This window comes from Natator depressus, chromosome 1 (genome assembly GCF_965152275.1).
Source record: "Natator depressus isolate rNatDep1 chromosome 1, rNatDep2.hap1, whole genome shotgun sequence".
Classification (NCBI taxonomy): Eukaryota; Metazoa; Chordata; order Testudines; family Cheloniidae; genus Natator; species Natator depressus.
In genome coordinates, this window is record NC_134234.1 from 148,605,456 (window position 1) to 148,627,568 (window position 22,113).

Genomic DNA, 22,113 nt, shown 5'->3' on the forward strand with positions numbered 1-22,113 from the left:
CTCAGCTTCTTAAATTAACACAGAAGAATTCAGCTTTAGCCAAAATAAAGATTTCAAATCTAGCAGTGGTATGCAAATTATGGGTTTTTCCAAGGTCTCTATTTGTCCCATCCCAATTTGCTTTTCAGTGCTGATATGTTGAGACGTTCCACTGTGGGATGTATTAAAAAACAGCTATCTTGTTTTCTCTGATAGCTAAATGATTTATTTGTAGCTGATTGAGCTGAATTTCACATCTGAAACTGAAAGGGTCAGATGTCTGCTATCATTATGACAAGAAACTAGCCATTACAGAGATTTAGTTTGGATTACTCCCCTATTTATTGAGTTAGCTACAACCTGTCTTTAAAATTTCCATTTGCTAAATGACTTAAGCCATCAAATATGTTAAAATGTCATTTATGTGAACAATAAATTTCAAGATGAGATAGTTAATGACTAATCTCAATAAATCTCCACCAACGTTCTTGCCTGGACAGTATTATGGCTGAATTCATAGATTTCAAGGCCAAAAGGGGCCATTGTGATCATCTAGTCTGACCTCCCGTATAACATAGGCCATAAACATGCCCAAAATAATTCCTAGAGCATGTCTTTTAGAAAAACATCCGATCTTGATCTAAAAATTGTGATTGATGGAGAATCTTCAAAAAAGAACTATATAAGTTCATGAAGGATAGGTCCATCAGTGGCGATTAGTCAAGATGAGTAGGGATGGTGTCCCTAAACTCTGTTTGTCAGAAGTTGGGAATGGGCGACTGGGCATGGATCATTTGATGATTACCTATTCTGTCCATTCCCTATGGGGCACCTGGCATTGGTTACTGTTGGAAGACAGGATACTGGGCTAGATGGACCTTTGATCTGACTCAGTATGGCCGTTCTTATGTTCTTAATCCACCACGACCCTCGGTAAACTTTTTCAATGGTTTATTACCCTCACTGTTAAAAATGTACATCTTATTTACAGTCTGAATTGTCTAGCTTCAACTTCCAGCCATTGGATCACGTTATTCCTTTCTCTGTGAGACTGAAGAGTCCCTGATTAAATATTTGTTCCCCATGTATATACTTACAGTCTGTGGAAGTCATCCCTTAACCTTCTATTTGCTAATCTAAACAAACTGAGTTGTTTGAGTCTATCGCTCTAATCCTTTAATCATTCTCTTGGCTCCTCTCTGAGCCCGCTTCAATTTATCAACATCCTTCTTGAATTGTGGGCACCAGAACTGGACACAGTATTTCAGCAGTGGTCACACCACTGTCAAATATAGAAATAAAATTACCTTTCTACACCTACTCAAGATTCCCCTGTTTATGCATTCCAGAATCATATTAGCCACAACTTCACACTGGGAGCTAACGTTCAGTTGATTATCCATCACAACCCCCAAATCTTTTTCAGAGTCACTGTTTCCCAGGATACAGGCCCCCATTCTGTAAGTATGGCCTACATTCTTTGTTCCTAGATCTATACATTTACATTTAGCCATATTAAAATGAAATTCAGGCTGCATAGACATCTTGCTTGGAGCCTTCAGTATTACAAAATCTGTACACACCTGATTTAGCCTGAGATTAAGATTTGTGTGTGTGAACACGCGCATACACGCACACCATGGGCCTGTATCTATATCTGATGAGAAAACCTTTAAGAAGAATATTAAGACAGACTATAACCAAGCCATATTACCAAAGCACAGGCATGGAGGTACCAAGGAACTGTTCCTCACCATGTATATCTCTATTATATCATATGCAATTTCCAGACTAGTAACCATTTCTCTATACCACAGATACTTTTAATGCAATCAAACAGAAATTATTAAAGCAAGAATCTGTACCTGCTAACAGCACATCTACCAGTATATCTTCAGTGGTAGGATTTTTGAAGGATATGATGACGGAAGAATGACGACCAATACAAGTACTTATGCTAGCTGGTTCCATTGGCTGAGGGATAAGGCCAACCCCAGACAGATGAAATATCCACTCATTAAGCTGTAGGGGAAAGAAAAACATTGATATTAGAAAAAAGCAGCCTCCACATTGCACATCTTATTGAAGCTCACTGAAGATCATTTTCTGTTGTTCTGGTTGTATACTTGTGGAAGAAATGTTGTCCAACTTTTTCTTTATTTTTATTTTATTATTTTATTATTATTATTTATTATTTTATTTTTTCTCCCTTTACTCTTAGATTTTATCTATTCTAATCATTGATCTCTTGGAAGAAATAGATCCAATGGTCTAAAAGCTTAATATAAAGAAGAACACATTGTGAATATAGTCGCAAGAAGTCCAGAGGAAGAATACAGATCACTGATATATAAGGGATAACAGAAGAACCACATAAAAAAACTAACACCGTGACAGTAAACGCCAGAAAGGATTTTAAAGAACAAAGAGATACATGTATTTAATACATTTTATATTTGTGTTTATACATCAACAGCATGCAGACTAAGAGAACAGGGAGTCAAAGGAGCAATTAAGGAGGATAAAGACATTGCAGATAAATGATTTATTTGCATCAGTCTTCATTACATAGGATGTTATGGGAGATACCTGTCCCAGACCTATTCTTTGCAAGTAATAAGATTGAGCACTGATAATGATCAAGGTGTACAAAAAGAAGACCCTCAGACAAAATGAGAAATGAAATAGAAAAAGGACTGGATAGTCCAAGAGTTCTGAAGGAACTTAAGAATGAAGTGGCTGAGTTAACAAAATTATACACTATTTCATGTAAATGGGACTTGAGGGCAATAGTTGTACCTAACTTTTCTTCTTCTTCTTTTTTTTTTTAAAGGTACTGGGTGAAAATGGGAGTTACAGACCACAATACTTCAGCAACATGTAAATGGTTAAAAATAATTTAAAACAGAATTATAAAATGCCTAGATTAATATGAGATGAGAGAGAGAAACAAACCACCGTTGCTTCTGTAAAGGAAAATTCTTTAAGTATGTGAACAAAATAAGTGGATAAAAAAAAGAAGCAGATGAAATAATGTATCTGTATTTTTTAAAAGCCTTTGCAAAGTCCCTCACCTGAGCCTATTAATGCAACTCAGTAGTTATGAGATAAAAAAAGAAAGAGTAGGAGTAAATGATCAACTTTCCACAGGAAAAAATGCTAACATCAGGATGCTTTCTATTTTTGTATTAGAAACTGTACTGTTTAATATATTTATTAGTGAGCTAGAAAAGGGGATGAATAGCAAGATGGCAACATTTGCAGATGACAAAAAAATTATTTACATTAGTCAAGACTGTAGAAGACATTCATGAACTTCTTAAGTACCTAACCAAGCTAGATGAATGGGTAAGCATGATGACAGATGAAATTCACTGTTGACAAATGCAATAATTCTCATAATTATTGCAAAGAATTGTTTGAGTTATTTGTACATATACCTTATGGGGTTTAAAATATACAATAACCACTCAGGAAAAACACATGGACCTCACTGTGGACAGCTCAATGAGAACTGCTTAATGTGCAGTGGTGGACAAAAACAAAATATTGTAAAGGATGTACAAGATATGGAATAGAAAATAAAGAATGAAAATATCACACTAATATAAACCACTGGTACACCATGATCTGGAGTACTGTGGTTAGTTCTGGACACTATCAGAATAAAGATATAACAGAAAGAGTGGGGAATAGCGTAACAAATACATGGAAATATTTTATATAAAGTGGAATTGAAAAGATTGGGTCTGTTTAGAGAGGAGATGAATAAAAGGGGACATGGGAGTTACACACAATATAGAAAGATGGTACACTGGTTGCCCTTACTTATGTTTTATAAGCAATGGGATATTCAATTAAATTGAAAAGAAAAAGAAAATTAAAGCTTATTAAAGGAAAGGGTTTTTTGTACAAGACATAATTAACCTGTGGAACCCAATGTCACAGATAATCATTGGGGCCAAGAATTTAGTAGGATTCAAAAAAGAATTAGATCTTTATATAGATGTGAAGAACATCCATAGTTACATAAATCAGAATATAAAAAATTGATTTTTGTTTTCACTTTAGTAAGGGATATAAATCCCCTTTCCAATCTAAGGCATAATTTCCATTATTCTAACAAAAGTTAAGGAGAAAATCCCCTATATGGTCAGGTTATTTCACAATTGTGCACCTCATACAGGTGGCTCTCAGAGACAGCATAATGGATTAGATGGACCACTGGTCTAATCCAGTACAGAAGTTCCTGTATTCCTACTCCTAAAAGATAAATACACATCGGGTCAAGTTCACCCCTGGTGTAATTCCACTACCAAGAATGAATATAGTCTATTTCCTTTGAATTTAGTAAACTACTTCCCTTTATCCCCACATCATAAGCCAAAATATCCACATGAGGGTGGAGGAAATGGCAAATAAAAATATTCCTTCCTGCCAAGTTTAGAATAAATTATAAGGTAGAAAAACTTTAATATCTTGGGTAACTCAGGTGTGGAATCAGATTGGACTGTCTAGAAGTGATGATTATGAAATCAAAATTTATTTAGATATTGCTGACTTAAATATAATGTAGCTGTGTTTCATCTGTGGACACCATTCTCAGCCTCTGACAAGAAGGCAGGGGTTATCATTAAAAATATTTTGTTGCAATTTGGGAGAGTACCCAGAGCAGCTCTTTGGAAAGCTTCTTTGCAATCACAGAAGAAACTGACTGGAAGGTTCCAAAGGCAGCAGTTATAATGAACATGTGACATGCAACATCCTTTAGGGGGTCATGTTCCATCACTGCCTCAAGGAGCCAAAAATCTTTAACAGCTTGAAGGAGTATTGCCAGTCGCACACTAAGGAGCTGAGACACAACAGCCTGAATTTGGCAGATGACGTATTTAGAGAAGCATATGTGCTATACATCGTTAAGATGGTTCTGTAACTACTTGTTATGATTGGTACAAATGCATGACCCTTACTGGAGTCTTGTGCCAGTCCACAACTAACAGCAAAACAAAACATAAAACCCAGAATTTGAGTCCAATTAAACCTTAAGTTTGCTCATCCTCATTCATATGGCAAGAACATAAGAACAGCCATACTGGGTCAGACCAAAGGTCCATCTAGCCCAGTATCCTGTCTTCTGACAGTGGCCAATGCCAGGTGCCCCAGGGGAAATGAACACAACAGGTAATCATCAAGTGATCCATCCCCTGTTGCCCATTCCCAGCTTCCAGCAAACAGAGAGTAGGGACACCATCCCTGCCCAAGGCAAGAAGAAATCTTAAATTAAACTTCTTCCAGACCTCTCTTTAGGCAGACTGTCTTTGCTAGGAGCAATGCAGTGAAGGAAGGGAATTGCTCAGCATGGTCATAACCCTGATGAGAAGGAAGTGAGACACAGGGGTCTTCACCCAAGAGAAGCAACAGCCGGGGAGCTGGAAGCTTGAGAGTGGGTGCCCTTGCCAGACCACTGAGGAGAAATACAGGTGCAGTTACCCTGAACTGTGACTAAAAGTACCTTCCCAGGGAGGAAATACCAAACAAAGTACTAAAGGGCACTTTAATCTAGTGGAGAAAGGCATAACAAAAACCAATGGCTAGAAGTTAGAAGCACATGAATTCAAACTAAAAATAAGACACAGATCTTTAACAGTGAGGATGATTAACCACTGGAACAAACTACTAAGGGAAAGAGTGGATTCTTCATAAACCTGACATCTTCAAATCAGGACCGGATGCCTTTCTAGAAGGTATGCTTTAGTCAAACAACTTACTGGGCTCAACACTGGGGTAACTGGATGAAATTCTGTGGCCTATATTCTGGAGGAGGTCAGACTATCTAATGGTACCTTTTGGCCTTAAAATCTATTAATTTAACTGTTTCTCAAGTGGTTTAGCTCAGCTCTAATGTGAACCCATGCCTGGTAACCTAGATATTGTAATTGATGCCCTGATCTACTGTGAATACAGACCTGATAAACTAGCTATCATGGGGTGTGTGTGTGTGTGTGTGTGTGTTAGTGTTATACACATACACACACACACACACAAGTTTACTTAAACTATCAGTAAAGGAGAAGGTACACTTTTCATTCAGCTGCATAGAGGGTGTAGCCTATAAAGTTAGCTGTTAATAAAGATTTATCTGATAGAAAATAAATCAGTTTCTTGTGTTAGTCCTATTTCTCCTCACTGAAATTGAAATGTTTAAAGATAAACCATGCTGTCTTAGAAGGAAAGGGGCTAAATTTTCCCGGATTTTTGATTGCCTGTATTTTTGTGTTTCCAGCTGGGGACACTTTGGATGTTCTGAACCTGATGCTCTGAAGTGCTGAGCACCCTCGGAAAAAAACATCCTCAAGGTTTCTCAAGTTGGGCAGCCAAAAAAATGAGGCATCCAAAATTAAAAGCCAAATTTTGTAAAAAAAAAAAAATTAGACACCCCCCGCCCCCAATCTACAGTTAAAAGAAAAGGTTTAGCTTGCATCTGAAATGGAAACCTAACAGGATGCAGAGGAAGAATATGCACTGCCCACTGCAACATATCAGGAGGAAAGAACTAAAAAAAATAACCCTAAGCAAAGAATATTTGACAAGATCTATTGCAAAGCTCCACTTCTCTCCTATGCTGCTTAGTACTATTAGCCTTGCTCCATTACATATGGATGTTGCTGGTGTGCTAGGAGAACAAGATGATAGAAATATACTAACACTCTGGGCATGCATTATATTCAAGCTGGCAATTCAGTTGTGCTATCCCAACAAAGCTAATTTTAGGTTTCAAAAACCTATAGTAAAGTGATTAGAACCTAAACTTGGATTTTTATTCTGAAGAGCTCTTCACACAGCTCTAAACCAGAAACAAATGAAGAAGATAACAGCCCTTAGCAGCTTCTCTCAATTCAGCAAAGAGGCAGAATCAAAAAAGTTAAGGTTTATCCTATAAGTACTGTCATTAGCTGATTTTAGATTAGTCAGTTACACAGCTATGACGTGGTTTACAGGGTCAGTTCAGATGCATTTAATCAGTGAAATCAAGAAAGGAAAATCAATGCACATTTTTTTAGGTTAAAAAGTTGTTCTAGGATTCAGATATTAGAAAACAACCACCTTAGATTTGTGCAAATACATTATATCTTTTAAAATGTAATAAATAATTAGCACCCTGGAATCATCTGGCATCAATTTGGTAAGGACTTAGGCAGTGAAAGTGAACAGAATAAAAAAAGAAAGATCCATATGGTTCAGGGATGAAAAGGACATTGAAAAAAATTACAAAGGTAAGAGCAACAGATTGAAAAGGTTGAGAGGGCATGGACAAAGCAACTGAAAGGATGAGATATTGATTAAAGTTCAGCCGCAGATCAAAACTTGGAGATTTGCCATTATTTGAAAGGAGGTGCACTGGATGAGAAAAATCAAGTGTCAGGGCTCAATTTGTTCCTGAAAGGTTTAAGTGAATTATTTACTTGCTTTATTGCTTCTGTATCTGATGAAGAATTAAACTTTTAATGTATAGACCAGAGTTCTGAGAGCTATTAGGATTCAGAAAAGATAATGGCATTTTGTCCTCTTGAACTGCCCTTGCTTATATACCACTTATACCAGAAATGCTGGCTCCTTGCTTTTATTCTTAATAAATATTAAAGAGGAGATGGACTCTAAAAATGCATGCTTTGCAACCGCCACCTACAGGTAATCCGTCTGTTAGGCATTCTGATATCGGAGGGGGTGGGGTCGGGGGGAAGGGCTATATCACTTTCTTACTCCTTTTTTCTTGTAGAAGAGACAAGTTCTGTTTTTGCAGTATTACCGAGAATCTTACTAGAGACATTTCCCTAGCATTCAACTGAGGTAATTTTCAAGTCAACAGCCCATTAGGATATTTGACAGCCCAACAAGAACAAAGAGGAAATTACATACATTTGGAAAGCAAACATTTCACTCAAGCACAACTCATGTGCTGACATTATGGCACTCGTGTCATAATATCAGTTCTGCTCTTTGTCTCCAGCTGCAATTTTTAGGAAGCTAGTAGGTCAAGGAGATGACTCATGCTTCTCCATTTAGTTGCTTCTCTTTAAAGATTCAGGAAACACACAGGAAAAATGCTAAAAATTTTAACACATTAAATGTAAAGAAGATTAGTTTCAAGTTAAATCAAAGGATGATAATTCTTTCAAGTCCAAGAGTATTTCTAAAGAAGATAAACATTAATAAGTGGGGCTTATTTATGATAATACTTTACAAAAGGAACTATTAAATTAATTTCAGAGCAGGAAGACTATTTCAGTAATGAATAATTTGGGATAACCTGGTAATTACTAAGCAAATTAGAAATACTAATGCATATTCTAGTTCTCTGCACATCAACCAACAGCATTAATTCTATCTAAGATTGTAGATATGCTGAAAGCTGAGCAAAGTTAAGGCTAAAGCAAACTGTTCATCATGTGCATCTAAGTCGATTATTTTTGCACTGGCTGTATGATTAAGGATCAAAAAATCTGATTTTAAATTGTCCTTTTGACTGAAACTTTTATTTATAACTATATTTGAAAATATTGTATTATCTGATTTCATAGTGCTTTGGACACTAAACATAGCATCATACCTGTGGGCATGTGAAGGTGATTGATGCCGTGTGATTGGCTCTTCCCAGGACAGAAGGACAGAACTGAACAGGTACTTCAGTAGTGGAATGAGGAGCCACCATCAGCTGTGCAAACACACAAAGCAAGCAAAAGAGAGAGGAAAAAAATCAATACTTTTTTTGAGTTAGTTCCTTTGTTGTGCTTTTTATCGACACTGTTGATGTTTATTTGATTAATGTGTTCCACTGTACACATTCTCAAGTCAGCACACATGGTCTGGTAAGACTGATAAAATGTACTGCAGTAAACAGTATTTAGTGGCAGTCACAGCACGTTTATTCCACAAATACTAACAATGTGGTATTACTGACTGCTCAAAAGGAAGCTAAGTTTGGTTTCTTAAAATACCAATGGAAGGAAAATGATTTTTATTTCTGATCACTTTTCTACTCTTTATTTTATTTTATTTTTTTCACATCAATGTGATACTAAAAATGCTAGTACACTGAAATCAAAAGAAACAAACAGACTTTAAGAGGAATATATAGTATGCTTATATATGCCTCTCCTCTTCTGCTCACATACACTCACACAGTAAATGAGGTTGCTACAGTTCATCGGCTTCTGAACTACATTAGTGTGATTCACAATTGCACAGGGAAAAGCCAGGTGCCCAGCTACATTGTGATCATACAAGTGTTCTGAAGCTCAAGGCAAACAGAACACAGTATCAGTGCTTTTGCCAATATAGATCAGTTGGGCAAAATCACTGATTTCACAAATGCTACATTTTATTTCATTTTAAAAAAATGATAATATTTGTAGTTTGTTCATATCTAAACAGTTTTAATGCATTTTACTCTGTGGTAATACAGAACAAAATTGATAGATCCCATTCAAGTTAGTATTACATTTTATTCAGTGATGCTATTTAAAACTAACAGAGATCAAAACATTACATTACAACAGCTGGCACTGACAAACGCCTGTTCCAAAGTAGCTGTCAACCCTGCAAGATTAGTAACAGGCAGTAAACAAGAATTATTAGACCATCAGTTTTTGTGCACTATAGTTAATGGTCTTGTCACCGTGTCCATGGCAGACCCCAATTTTTGGAAGTTTATAACCAAATAGGGCTTGGGGTTCTGTATTCCTTGCACGTCCAAATCTCCAAATGATGTCAGTGGGAGCTTGATTTAAGTGAGCAATGAAGGATTAGGCCCAGATATAATTGACAAAGGGTTGAAACTTGACATGCTGTGTTTGATAACTTTTTTTTCTTTTTACAAGTAACAAAAGAAGTTTATTGTTCTGGATACATTAATTCTAATCCTATATTTTAGAGGAAATATTTTATTTTTAAGTGTTATTTTGCCATCTCTATTATATTAAAAAAAATTGTTGAAAACTAAGTTGGTGTATAGACCAGAATGTGCGATGGAGTCAGTAACATGTAAATAGATACTTACAGAATTGGATTAATAAAAGGGAATGTTCTGCAATTACAGTTCTCTAAGGCAGTGCTACTCAAAGTGGTGGTCCGTGGACTGGTGCCCGTCCGCCAGCCATCGGCTGCCGGTCTGCGCACACATTGGAAAAAAAAATTGCCGGTCCCCCACATCAGATAGCTTGAGAAGCACTGCTCTAAGCTATTACAGAGATCCACAGTTCTGGGTCTTCTGACTTCAAGAATTAACTGGCAAACATTTGCATTATATTTCCAACACTAGAAACTGCAAAGGTCACGCTAGAATACAATCCTGTTTTCAGTCACTAAAAGCATTCTGAAATTTTCACATATTAGGTTGAAATTTTCCAGGACTAGTCTCTACTCAAAGACAAAATTATCTGGACAATTTGAGTAAAAATGCTTCAGCCATTTTTGAATGAGAGGAGAGTGAAAAACACATTCTTCCATTATGGAAAAAAAAAAAAATCTTGGAACCATTTCTGAAAAGAACAAACAACAAAATGGCTGGTGGTAAAAAAGTGGAACCTGGCCTGGAAAGAATTGTTAGTGATGGTGTCAAACAGTTTTTAAAACAAATTAGGACAGTCCATTTAAAAAAAAAATCTACCTTATCAGACCACTGAAGTTGAAGAATTAATCATTTAAAAAAAACCAGTCAAGTCCCAAACTAACAAGGACTTGTATGTACAACTTTTCCTTTTGTATGTATTATGCAGTGTTGTCTGGTGGACAGAGCACTGGACTGGGACTCAGGAGACCATGATTCTATTTCCAGCTCAACTGCTGGTTGCCACTGGGCAAATCACTTTATCTCTGCACCTCAGTTTCCCCCTTTGTAAAAGAGGGATAATGATGCTGACTTCCTTTGCAAAGCACTTTGAGATTTACTGATGAAAAGTGCTATATAAAAGCTTGGTATTATTATTAATTACATGGTCATATATTATTTCCCAAAAATATAGCACACTATTTTTTTCTACAGTCCTTTAAGATGCAGCAAGATGTAAGTTACTCAGTGAGAAAGCCAGGGCCTTGAGGCCAAAAGAGAGAGTTGCAGAAGGGAAAAATAAATAACAGGAGGGCATAAGGTATAGACATGAAGGCTAGAACTTCAGTCTGAAGAGCCTGAGACAGGTGGTATTCACCACAGTGCAACCAGGAGGCCATGCAGAGACACAGCAAGGGACTACTATGGAGAGTAGTTGCCACAGGAAATGCTTTAAAAAGGACTAAATTTTGCTCACTTCAGATAGTAAGATGTGCTGAAGATACTCTTTCATTTCATTCACATAAAAGCTACAGCGATAACAAGTGGCTTCTGGAGGTCTTCACAAGAGAAACTAGTGGGAAAGAGCCTCAAAAAATCTGAAGACTGCTTCTATGAAAACACAAAACTTTATTATGAAGCAGTTAGAATTGCTACATACACTGCATATGAGAGACATATCCAGAAAAAAGAAAAGGAGTACTTGTGGCACCTTAGAGACTAACAAATTTATTTGAGCATAAGCTTTCGTGAGCTACAGCTCACTTCATCGGAAGCATTCAGTGGAAAATACAGTGGGGAGATTTATATACATAGAGAACATGAAACAATGGGTGTTACCATACACACTGTAACCAGAGTGATCACTTAAGGTGAGCTATTACCAGCAGGAGAGCGGGGGGGGGGGGTGAGAGGGGGGAGAAAACCTTTTGTAGTGATAATCAAGGTGGGCCATTTCCAGCAGTTGACAAGAACGTGTGAGGAACAGTGGGGTGGGGGAGGGGGAAATAAGTTTTACTTTGTGTAATGACCCATCCACTCCCAGTCTCTATTCAAGCCTAAGTTAATTGTATCCAGTTTGCAAATTAATTCCAATTCAGCAGTCTCTCGTTGGAGTCTGTTTTTGAAGTTTTTTTGTTGAAGAATTGCCACTTTTAGATCTGTAATCGAGTGACCAGAGATATTGAAGTGTTCTCCGACTGGTTTTTGAATGTTATAATTCTTGACGTCTGATTTGTGTCCATTTATTCTTTTACGTAGAGACTGTTCAGTTTGACCAATGTACACGGCAGAGGGGCCATCACCTTCAGCCCCCAACTAAAACCTCTCCAACGCATCATCAAGGATCTACAACCTATCCTGAAGGATGACCCATCACTCTCACAGATCCTGGGAGACAGGTCAGTCCTTGCTTACAGACAGACCCCCAACCTGAAGCAAATACTCACTAGCAACCACACACCACACAACAGAACCACTAACCCAGGATCCTATCCTTGCAACAAAGCCCGTTGCCAACTGTGTCCACATATCTATTCAGGGGACACCATCATAGGACCTAATCACATCAGCCACACTATCAGAGGCTCATTCACCTGCACATCTACCAATGTGATATATGTCATTATGTGCCAGTAATGCCCCTCTGCCATGTAGCTCACGAAAGCTTATGCTCAAATAAATCTGTTAGTCTCTAAGGTACCACGAGTACTCCTTTTCTTTTTGCGAATACAGACTAACACAGCTGCTACTCTGAAACATATCAGAAAAGCAAAGGAATTAAAAGTTAAGCCACCTAGCAGTACATACTCACTACTCCTCTACCCACAAGCACACACCATACCATTACCATAACTACAGTACACCATAGTCTACACCAGGGGTCTCAAACACGTGGCCAGCAGGGTTATTTTCTGTGGCCCGCCAGGTCCCTGCGCCCCCCCCAGCATTTACCTAGAGCGGCTCCGGTCCGGCACACACCGTGGGCAGGGCAGGCTCCCTCCCTGCCTGCCTGCCTGCCCACCTGCCCTGTCCTGCCCCTGCGCTGCTTCAGGAAGCGGCCGGGACCTGGGTGGGGGAAACCGCGGCCAATGTGAGCTTCGGGGGAGGTACCTGGAGGAGCGGCCAGGGCAACACACAGACCCCTGTGCCCCCTCCCCCAGGTCCCGGCCTGTTCCAGGAGCGACATGGGGGGGGGGGCGGGGACGGAGCCTGCCCTGCCCCTGGTGTGCACCGGGCCAGACCCACCCTCTGAACCCCTCCTGCAGCCGAACCCCCTGCCCTGAGCCCCCTGCTGCACCCCACACCCCTTCTGCACCCCAACCCGCTGCCCTAAGCCCCCTGCCGCACCCCTCCTGCACCCCAACTCCCTGCCCTGAGCCCCCTGCTGCACCCCGCACCCTGACCCCTGCCCTGAGCCCCCTGACGCACGCCGTGCCCCTCCTGCACCCCCTGGGGGCAGGGAGGGGGCGGAGTTGGGGTGGAGATTTCAGGGAAGGGGTGAGAAGAGGTGGGGCAGGGGCAGGGCCGGGGCAGCAGGGGGCAAGGGGGCAGTGGTGCGGCCCTCGGGCCAATGTACTGGTCCTCATGTGGCCCTTGTCATCATTTGAGTTTGAGACCCCAGTCTACACCTTTAACTCTACCTCCCTTTTCTGAACACACCGCTTATCCAATAATTTTTTTCTCTTTACTAGCACTTGAGAATGTTTGAGGTAGTAATTGGTTGTAACTGGGTGGCTGCGCAGCCGGCCGGAGAGAAGCGCTGCTTTGAAGGGGAAACCGCCGCTTCTCTCCAGCTGCATAGCTGCCCCTGCCTCCTCCTGAGTCCTCCACCAATATTCGCAAGGCCACATTCTGAAAGGGGCTTTAGGGGGGTTGGATGGGGGTGGGGTCCCGGGGTGCCTGTCAGGGGGCGGGGGTGTGGATAGGGGTCAGGGCAATCAGGGAGCAGGGGGAGTTGGATAGGGGGTGGGATCCGGGGGGGGGGTGGTCAGGGAACAAGGAGTGGGGGGGGTCAGAGGTTCTGAGGGGGCCACTCAGTGGGCGGGAAGTGGGACGGGGATGATAGGGTTTGGGTTTGGGGAGGCACAGCCTTCCCTACCTGGCCCTCCATAGAGTTTTGGAACCCCAATGTGGCCCTCAGGCCAAAGAGTTTGCCCACTCCTGATCTAGTCTGACCCCCTGTATAACACAGGCCACCAAATGTCCCAAAATAATTCCTAGAGCAGATCTTTTAGAAAAACATCCAATCTTGATTTTAAAATGATCAGTGATGGGGAATCCACCACAACCTTTGGTGAATTGTTTTAACAGTTAATTACCCTCATTGTTAAAAATGCACACCTTATTTCCAGCCTAAATTTGTCTAACTTCAACTTCAAGCCACTGGATCATGTTATACTTTTCCCTGCCAGAATAAAGAGCCCATTATTAAACATTCCTTCCCCATGTCTATACTTAGAGGCTGTAATCAAGTTACCCCAAAACTGTATGGAGGGCTGGGTAGGGAGGGCTGTGCCTCCTCAAACCCTAACCCTATCGGCCCCGTCCCACTTCCCGCCCCGACTGCCCCCCTCAGAACAGCCGACCCATCCAACCGCCCACGCCCAACTCCTTGTCCCCTGACCACCCCCTCCTGGGACTTCCTGCCCCCCGGGACTCCACCCCCATCCAACTCCCCCTGCTCCCTGACTGCCCTGACCCCTATCCACACCCCCGCCCCCTCACAGGCCCCCCGGGACCCCACCCCATCCAATCCCCCCCCCCCAAAGCCCATTTCAGAATACGGCCCTGCGAATATGGGCGGAGGACACAGGAGGAGGCAGGGGCAGCTGTGCAGCCGGAGAGAAGCGGCGGTTTCCCCTTCAAAGCGCCGCTTCTCTCTGGCCAGCTGCGCGTCCGCCCAGCGCTTCTCCTGAGTCCTCCGCCCATGTTCACCACGCTCCTGCCACGCGCACCTCCCGCCTGCTCCCCTGAGGCTACAGGTGAGCCTCCCTCCCTGCTCTCTCCTGCCCCCGCAGTGCAGCCCCCTCCCGCGCTGGTGGCACAGCGAGCTGAGGCTGTGGGGGAGAGGGGACAGCAGGGGAGGGGCCGGGGGCTAGCCCCCCTGGCCAGGAGCTCAAGGGCCGGGCAGGAGGGTCCCTCGGGCCGGATGTGGCCCGTAGTTTGCCCAACTCTATTCTAGCACAAGGGTTTAAAAGAAGCGTGATGCACCACTGCCTTGATTCTTTCCCCCATGATCCAAGCCCTTTGGTAGATAGGACTCCATAGTAGAGGGGAAAGATGGATAGGGAGTAGGAATATGCAGAATCCATCTCAAAGAACCTCAGTTACAAGCAAGAAACTCATTTCTTCCTTCAGGTGTCCTCTACATATACCCACACATGGGGTAGATTAATAGGCAGTCTCTGACCCAGGATGGTGGGACCTGGTGTTCTAGTTAAACAAGGAATGCAGGACTCTCCTGCCAATCTATGCATCTGGTCTAGATGCCAAGTCTAAAGAATAATGTTTAGTAAAAGTGTGAACAGAATACCAGGTTGCTGCTCTACATATCTCTATCAGAGGAATATGACTAGAGAAAGCCATGCAAGCTGACTTGGATCTAGCTGCATAAGTTCTGATGCCTCAAGGAATGGATTTATGAGCTTCAAAAATATATAGCCTTGAAGACTGTCTAAATTGGTTAGTTATGTCTAAATAAAAAGATAAATGTTCTCCTCAGATCAAATGGGTATAATTTAGCTTCCCCACCATGAGTACAGGGTTTGGAGAAAAAAACATGGTAAAATTACAGATTGATTTATGGGAAAATCAGAGACTATTTTTGGTAACAACTTGGGATGAGTGCAAAAAACCTCTTTATCCTTATGAAACACAGTCAATGATAAAAAGAAAAGGAGTACTTGTGGCACCTTAGAGACTAACCAATTTATTTGAGCATAAGCTTTCGTGAGCTACAGCTCACTTCATCGGATGCATACTGTGGAAAGTGTAGAAGATCTTTTATACACACAAAGCATGAAAAAATACCTCCCCCAACCCCACTCTCCTGCTGGTAATAGCTTATCTAAAGTGATCACTCTCCTTACAATGTGTATGATAATCAAGGTGGGCCATTTCCAGCACAAATCCAGGGTTTAACAAGAACGTCTGAGGAGGGGGGGGGGGTAGGAAAAAACAAGGGGAAATAGGTTACCTTGCATAATGACTTAGCCACTCCCAGTCTCTATTCAAGCCTAAGTTAATTGTATCCAATTTGCAAATGAATTCCAATTCAACAGTTTCTCGCTGGAGTCTGGATTTGAAGTTTTTTTGTTGTAATATCGCAACTTTCATGTCTGTAATCGCGTGACCAGAGAGATTGAAGTGTTCTCCAACTGGTTTATGAATGTTATAATTCTTGACATCTGATTTGTGTCCATTTATTCTTTTACGTAGAGACTGTCCAGTTTGACCAATGTACATGGCAGAGGGGCATTGCTGGCACATGATGGCATATATCACATTGGTGGATGTGCAGGTGAACGAGCCTCTGATAGTGTGGCTGATGTTATTAGGCCCTGTGATGGTGTCCCCTGAATAGATATGTGGGCACAGTTGGCAACGGGCTTTGTTGCAAGGATAGGTTCCTGGATTAGTGGTTCTGTTGTGTGGTATGTGGTTGCTGGTGAGTAACTGATTCAGGTTGGGGGGCTGTCTGTAGGCAAGGACTGGCCTATCTCCCAAGATTTGTGAGAGTGTTGGGTCATCCTTCAGGATAGGTTGTAGATCCTTAACAATGCGTTGGAGGGGTTTTAGTTGGGGGCTGAAGGTGACGGCTAGTGGTGTTCTGTTATTTTCTTTGTTAGGCCTGTCCTGTAGTAGGTGACTTCTGGGAACTCTTCTGGCTCTATCAATCTGTTTCTTCACTTCCGCAGGTGGGTATTGTAGTTGTAAGAATGCTTGATAGAGATCTTGTAGGTATTTGTCTCTGTCTGAGGGGTTGGAGCAAATGCGGTTGTATCGCACAGCTTGGCTTTAGACGATGGATCGTGTGGTGTGGTCAGGGTGAAAGCTGGAGGCATGTAGGTAGGAATAGCGGTCAGTAGGTTGACATCGTCTTCCTTTCCAAATGCAAACAGATGGACATCGTACCAAAAGGACTGAAGGTAAAAAATCCATTACAATCTACATACCACACAGACTATGCTGACAGCTTGTGCCACACGCTCTCAAAGAAACTGCGGAATCACCTGATCAACATCCTCTACAGCAAACAGGGAAAGATTAAGAATGAGCTCTCAAAAATGGATACTCTCATAAAAAACCAACCTTTCACACAAACTTCCTCGTGGCTGGACTTTACTAAAACTAGACAAGCCATTTACAACACACACTTTGCTTCTCTACAAAAGAAAAAGGACACTAAACTTTCTAAACTACTACATGCCACAAGGGGCCACAGCAATGGTTCCCTCAACCCACCCAGCAATATTGTTAACCTATCCAACTATACTCTCAGCCCAGCAGAAGCAGCTGTCCTATCTCGGGGCCTCTCCTTCTGCCCCTCCACCCCCACGAACATGATACAGTTCTGTGGTGACCTAGAATCCTATTTTCGACGTCTCCGACTCAAGGAATATTTCCAACACACCTCTGAACAACATACTAATCCACAGAGACCTCCCTACCAATACTACAAAAAGAAGGATTCTGGGTGGACTCCTCCTGAAGGTCGAAACAGCAGACTGGACTTCTACATAGAGTGCTTCCGCCGACGTGCACGGGCTGAAATTGTGGAAAAGCAGCATCACTTGCCCCATAACCTCAGCCGTGTGGAACACAATGCCATCCACAGCCTCAGAAACAACTCTGACATCATAGTCAAAAAGGCTGACAAAGGAGGTGCTGCTGTCATCATGAATAGGTCGGAATATGAACAAGAGGCTGCTCGGCAGCTCTCCAACACCACTTTCTACAAGCCATTACCCTCTGATCCCACTGAGAGTTACCAAAAGAAACTACAGCAATTGCTCAAGAAACTCCCTGAAAAAGCACAAGATCAAATCCGCACAGACACACCCCTGGAATCCCGACCTGGGATATTCTATATACTACCCAAGATCCATAAACCCGGAAATCCTGGGCGCCCCATCATCTCAGGCATTGGCACCCTGACAGCAGGATTGTCTGGCTATGTAGACTCCCTCCTCAGGCCCTACGCTACCAGCACTCCCAGCTACCTTCGAGACACCATTGACTTCCTGAGGAAACTACAATCCATCGGTGATCTTCCTGATAACACCATCCTGGCCACTATGGATGTAGAAGCCCTCTACACCAACATTCCACACAAAGATGGACTACAAGCCGTCAGGAACAGTATCCCCGATAATGTCACTGCTAACCTGGTGGCTGAACTTTGTGTCTTTGTCCTTACCCATAACTATTTTACATTTGGGGACAATGTATACCTTCAGATCAGCGGCACTGCTATGGGTACCCGCATGGCCCCACAGTATGCCAACATTTTTATGGCTGACTTAGAACAATTCTTCCTCAGCTCTCGTCCCCTAAGCTCCAACCCCTCAGACAGAGACAAACACCTACAAGATCTCTGTCAAGCACTCTTACAACTACAATACCCACCTGCGGAAGTGAAGAAACAGATTGATAGAGCCAGAAGAGTTCCCAGAAGTCACCTACTACAGGACAGGCCTAACAAAGAAAATAACAGAACACCACTAGCCATCACCTTCAGCCCCCAACTAAAACCCCTCCAACGCATTATTAAGGATCTACAACCTATCCTGAAGGATGACCCAACACTCTCACAAATCTTGGGAGACAGGCCAGTCCTTGCCTACAGACAGCCCCCCAACCTGAAGCAGTTACTCACCAGCAACCACATACCACACAACAGAACCACTCATCCAGGAACCTATCCTTGCAACAAAGCCCGTTGCCAACTGTGCCCACATATCTATTCAGGGGACACCATCACAGGGCCTAATAACATCAGCCACACTACCAGAGGCTCGTTCACCTGCACATCCACCAATGTGATATATGCCATCATGTGCCAGCAATGCCCCTCTGCCATGTACATTGGTCAAACTGGACAGTCTTTATGTAAAAGAATAAATGGACACAAATCAGATGTCAAGAATTATAACATTCATAAACCAGTTGGAGAACACTTCAATCTCTCTGGTCACGCGATTACAGACATGAAAGTTGCGATATTACAACAAAAAAAACTTCAAATCCAGACTCCAGCGAGAAACTGTTGAATTGGAATTCATTTGCAAATTGGATACAATTAACTTAGGCTTGAACAGAGACTGGGAGTGGCTAAGTCATTATGCAAGGTAACCTATTTCCCCTTGTTTTTTCCTACCCCCTCCCCCCTTCCTCAGACGTTCTTGTTAAACCCTGGATTTGTGCTGGAAATGGCCCACCTTGATTATCATACACATTGTAAGGAGAGTGGTCACTTTAGATAAGCTATTACCAGCAGGAGAGTGGGTTTGTGTGTGTGTGGCGGGGTGTGTGTGTGTGTGTGTGTGAGAAAACCTGGATTTGTGCTGGAAATGGCCCAACTTGATTATCATACACATTGTAAGGAGAGTGATCACTTTAGATAAGCTATTACCAGCAGGAGAGTGGGGTGGGGGGAGGTATTTTTTCATGCTTTGTGTGTATAAAAGATCTTCTACACTTTCCACAGTATGCATCTGATGAAGTGAGCTGTAGCTCACGAAAGCTTATGCTCAAATAAATTGGTTAGTCTCTAAGGTGCCACAAGTACTCCTTTTCTTTTTGCGAATACAGACTAACACGGCTGTTACTCTGAAAACAGTCAAAGATGAATCAGTCACTAATGCAGGCAATTCACTTTTGTGTCTGATGGAAGTGATTGCCACAAAAACCAATGTTTTTACAGATAGATGAAATAAAGAACCGCTTCCCACTGCTGTTAAAAGGGAAGTCTCATTATTTGTGCTAGTACTACATTCAGATCACAGGAGGGCATAGGAGTTCTTATTGGAGGATACAAATTAAGGCCTTTTAAAAACCTCTTAATTGTACCATCAGTAAAAATTGATTTTCCTTCTGCAGGTACATGATATGCTGATATAGATGAGAGATGAACCTTAACTGAAGATAATGAAAGGAGGTGTCTTCTTAAGATACAATAAATACTCTAATATATAATTAATTGGTGTCATATAAGCATCCACATTATATATGGAAATCCACAATAAAAAAAATTTCCATTTAAGACTATAGCACACTTTCATGTGTATTATTTTCTAGAATTGGACAGTACATTTTGTACTTCTAATAAAAGACTTTATTCTAGCCCATCTAAAGGTTTAATCCCCGTGCAATCAAGTGAAGGGACTGAAGGTTCAGATGGTAGACCTTCCCTGTTTGTTGTGCCAACAAGTCCAGTGTCAGCAGTAAAGGTTCCACTAATCCTTGACAGATGTATCAAATCCAGATACCACTGGTGTCTGGGCCAGCTGATGCTATTAAAATCATCCTGACTTTGTCCTGTCTTATCTTATCATTCTCTGAATAAGTGGAAATGCAGAGGAGGCATATATTAAACACTGACCCAAGTGTATTAGAAAAGCATCAGATATTGATTCTTTGTCTCTACCTGCCCTGGAACAATCTCTCACATTTCTTGTTTTTGCTTGATGCAAGCACGTCTATTATTGGGTTCCACTTTAAACTGAAGAAGTGATTCACTACTTCATCCTTCAAGGACTATTAGTGCATCTGACCTGATGACCTACTCATATGACCTGCAAGGGTGTTCTATTCCCCTGCTATGCGAATGGTTACTGATTTAATATTGTGTACTACCCAGTACTCCTAAAAACTCTTGTCCTCCCTACATAATTTCACAGAGTGAGTCCTCCTTTGCTTGTTTAGATAATATAACCTGGCCTTATTGTCTGTTACTATCTGAACTAGTTTGTTTTTGAATTGAGGTAGAAAAGACCTTAGAGCTAGTCTGATTTCTCTCAGTACTAAAATATTGATGTGTATATTCCTTTCCTTTGATAAGCAATGATCTCTGACCAACAATTCATTGTTCATATGGGCTCCCCATCCTAGGGTTCATGTATCCATGGTCAGCATTACTGATGTTCTAGGAGGACTGAAAAAAAAAGTGTACCCTCTAACCGGTCCCCAAATAAACAATGTCTTAGTGAACTAGCTTAAACTCCGTGTCCTCATGTCAAATCTAATGTCTTGGAGGAACTGTAGAGAACGAAGAAGATAAAACTTTCCATTTATTATTGTGAGTTTTAAATTTCTTCTCTATTATAGCTGGCTTTGTGAGTTATAATTATGCTGAGGCTGGAAATGATATGCCCGTCTGGTAATCATAATGAAGTAAAAGAGATGAAGGAGAGTAATGCCTCTGATACTTGTGTAATGGAATTGAATGTGGCCTCTTCCTTGTATTAAAGAAACCTAAAAATCTAGCACTAGATCTTACGTTCTTCATCTTCTCTAGTACTTCATAAGTCTGAATACTAAAACAGAGACTTTCTCCTTCATATGGAAGGTCCTCAAGCCTCATGTTTGTCTCATGACAGAGTCACATTGATCTTAACCATGCATGTCTCCTTACTGAGACAACCAAAGTGATTTGCTGAAGTATCTGAGAAGTCAAAAGTCATTAGCAACTGTTTCTCAGCAACATTCAATCCTTCAGTCAAAATAGCACTTGATAATTTTGTGTTCCTCTGGAAGTGCATTAAGGAGAAAGGACATTTTGCACCAGAGATGGTATTGGTACCTAGCCATGATAGCTTCATAGTTGGATTTGCACATGTTTAAAAATGTAGCTTAAGAAAATAATTTTTCTTCCTAACACATCTAGCCTCTTTCCTTCCTTAGATGATGGAGTAGAGTGAGTTTGGGCACTTTTTGGTCTGTGAACTGCTGCTTTGACCACCAATGACTTAGGAGGCAGATGAGTATGAAACACAGCAAGTCCTCATATATTTTATATAATTTGTCTTCCTTCTTACATAGAGGCTGACTGGTTGAGGGAGTTTTTCAGGCTGACTTTGCTGGCTGAAACCATCCCTCTAACCAGAGAAGAATGACTTGTTGACTAGCTGCTGCCATGAAAATATCAAAGCTAGGTTGTGATGATTTCTCCACAAAAACAGAAGGACTATCTAACACCTTCCACATTTGAGATAGTAACTCATGAAAGGCTAATGCCTCTTCGGATGATGATGATACAGAGACGTTCCCCTCATTTTCATCTGGAGAAGGCACGTCTTAATTCTCAA

General features: G+C 41.5%; 1 protein-coding gene across 1 annotated transcript in view; it reads right to left on the minus strand.

The window, feature by feature from the left end:
- CFAP47 (cilia and flagella associated protein 47) overlaps positions 1-22,113 on the minus strand; it is a 635,949-nt gene that overhangs the window by 119,465 nt on the left and 494,371 nt on the right. The window contains exons 55-56 of the mRNA XM_074968655.1: positions 8,588-8,692; positions 1,845-2,001 (exon numbers count right to left, since the gene is read on the minus strand). Of these exons, the coding sequence (XP_074824756.1) occupies positions 1,845-2,001; positions 8,588-8,692 (262 nt within the window). The remainder of the gene's footprint in view (positions 1-1,844; positions 2,002-8,587; positions 8,693-22,113) is intronic.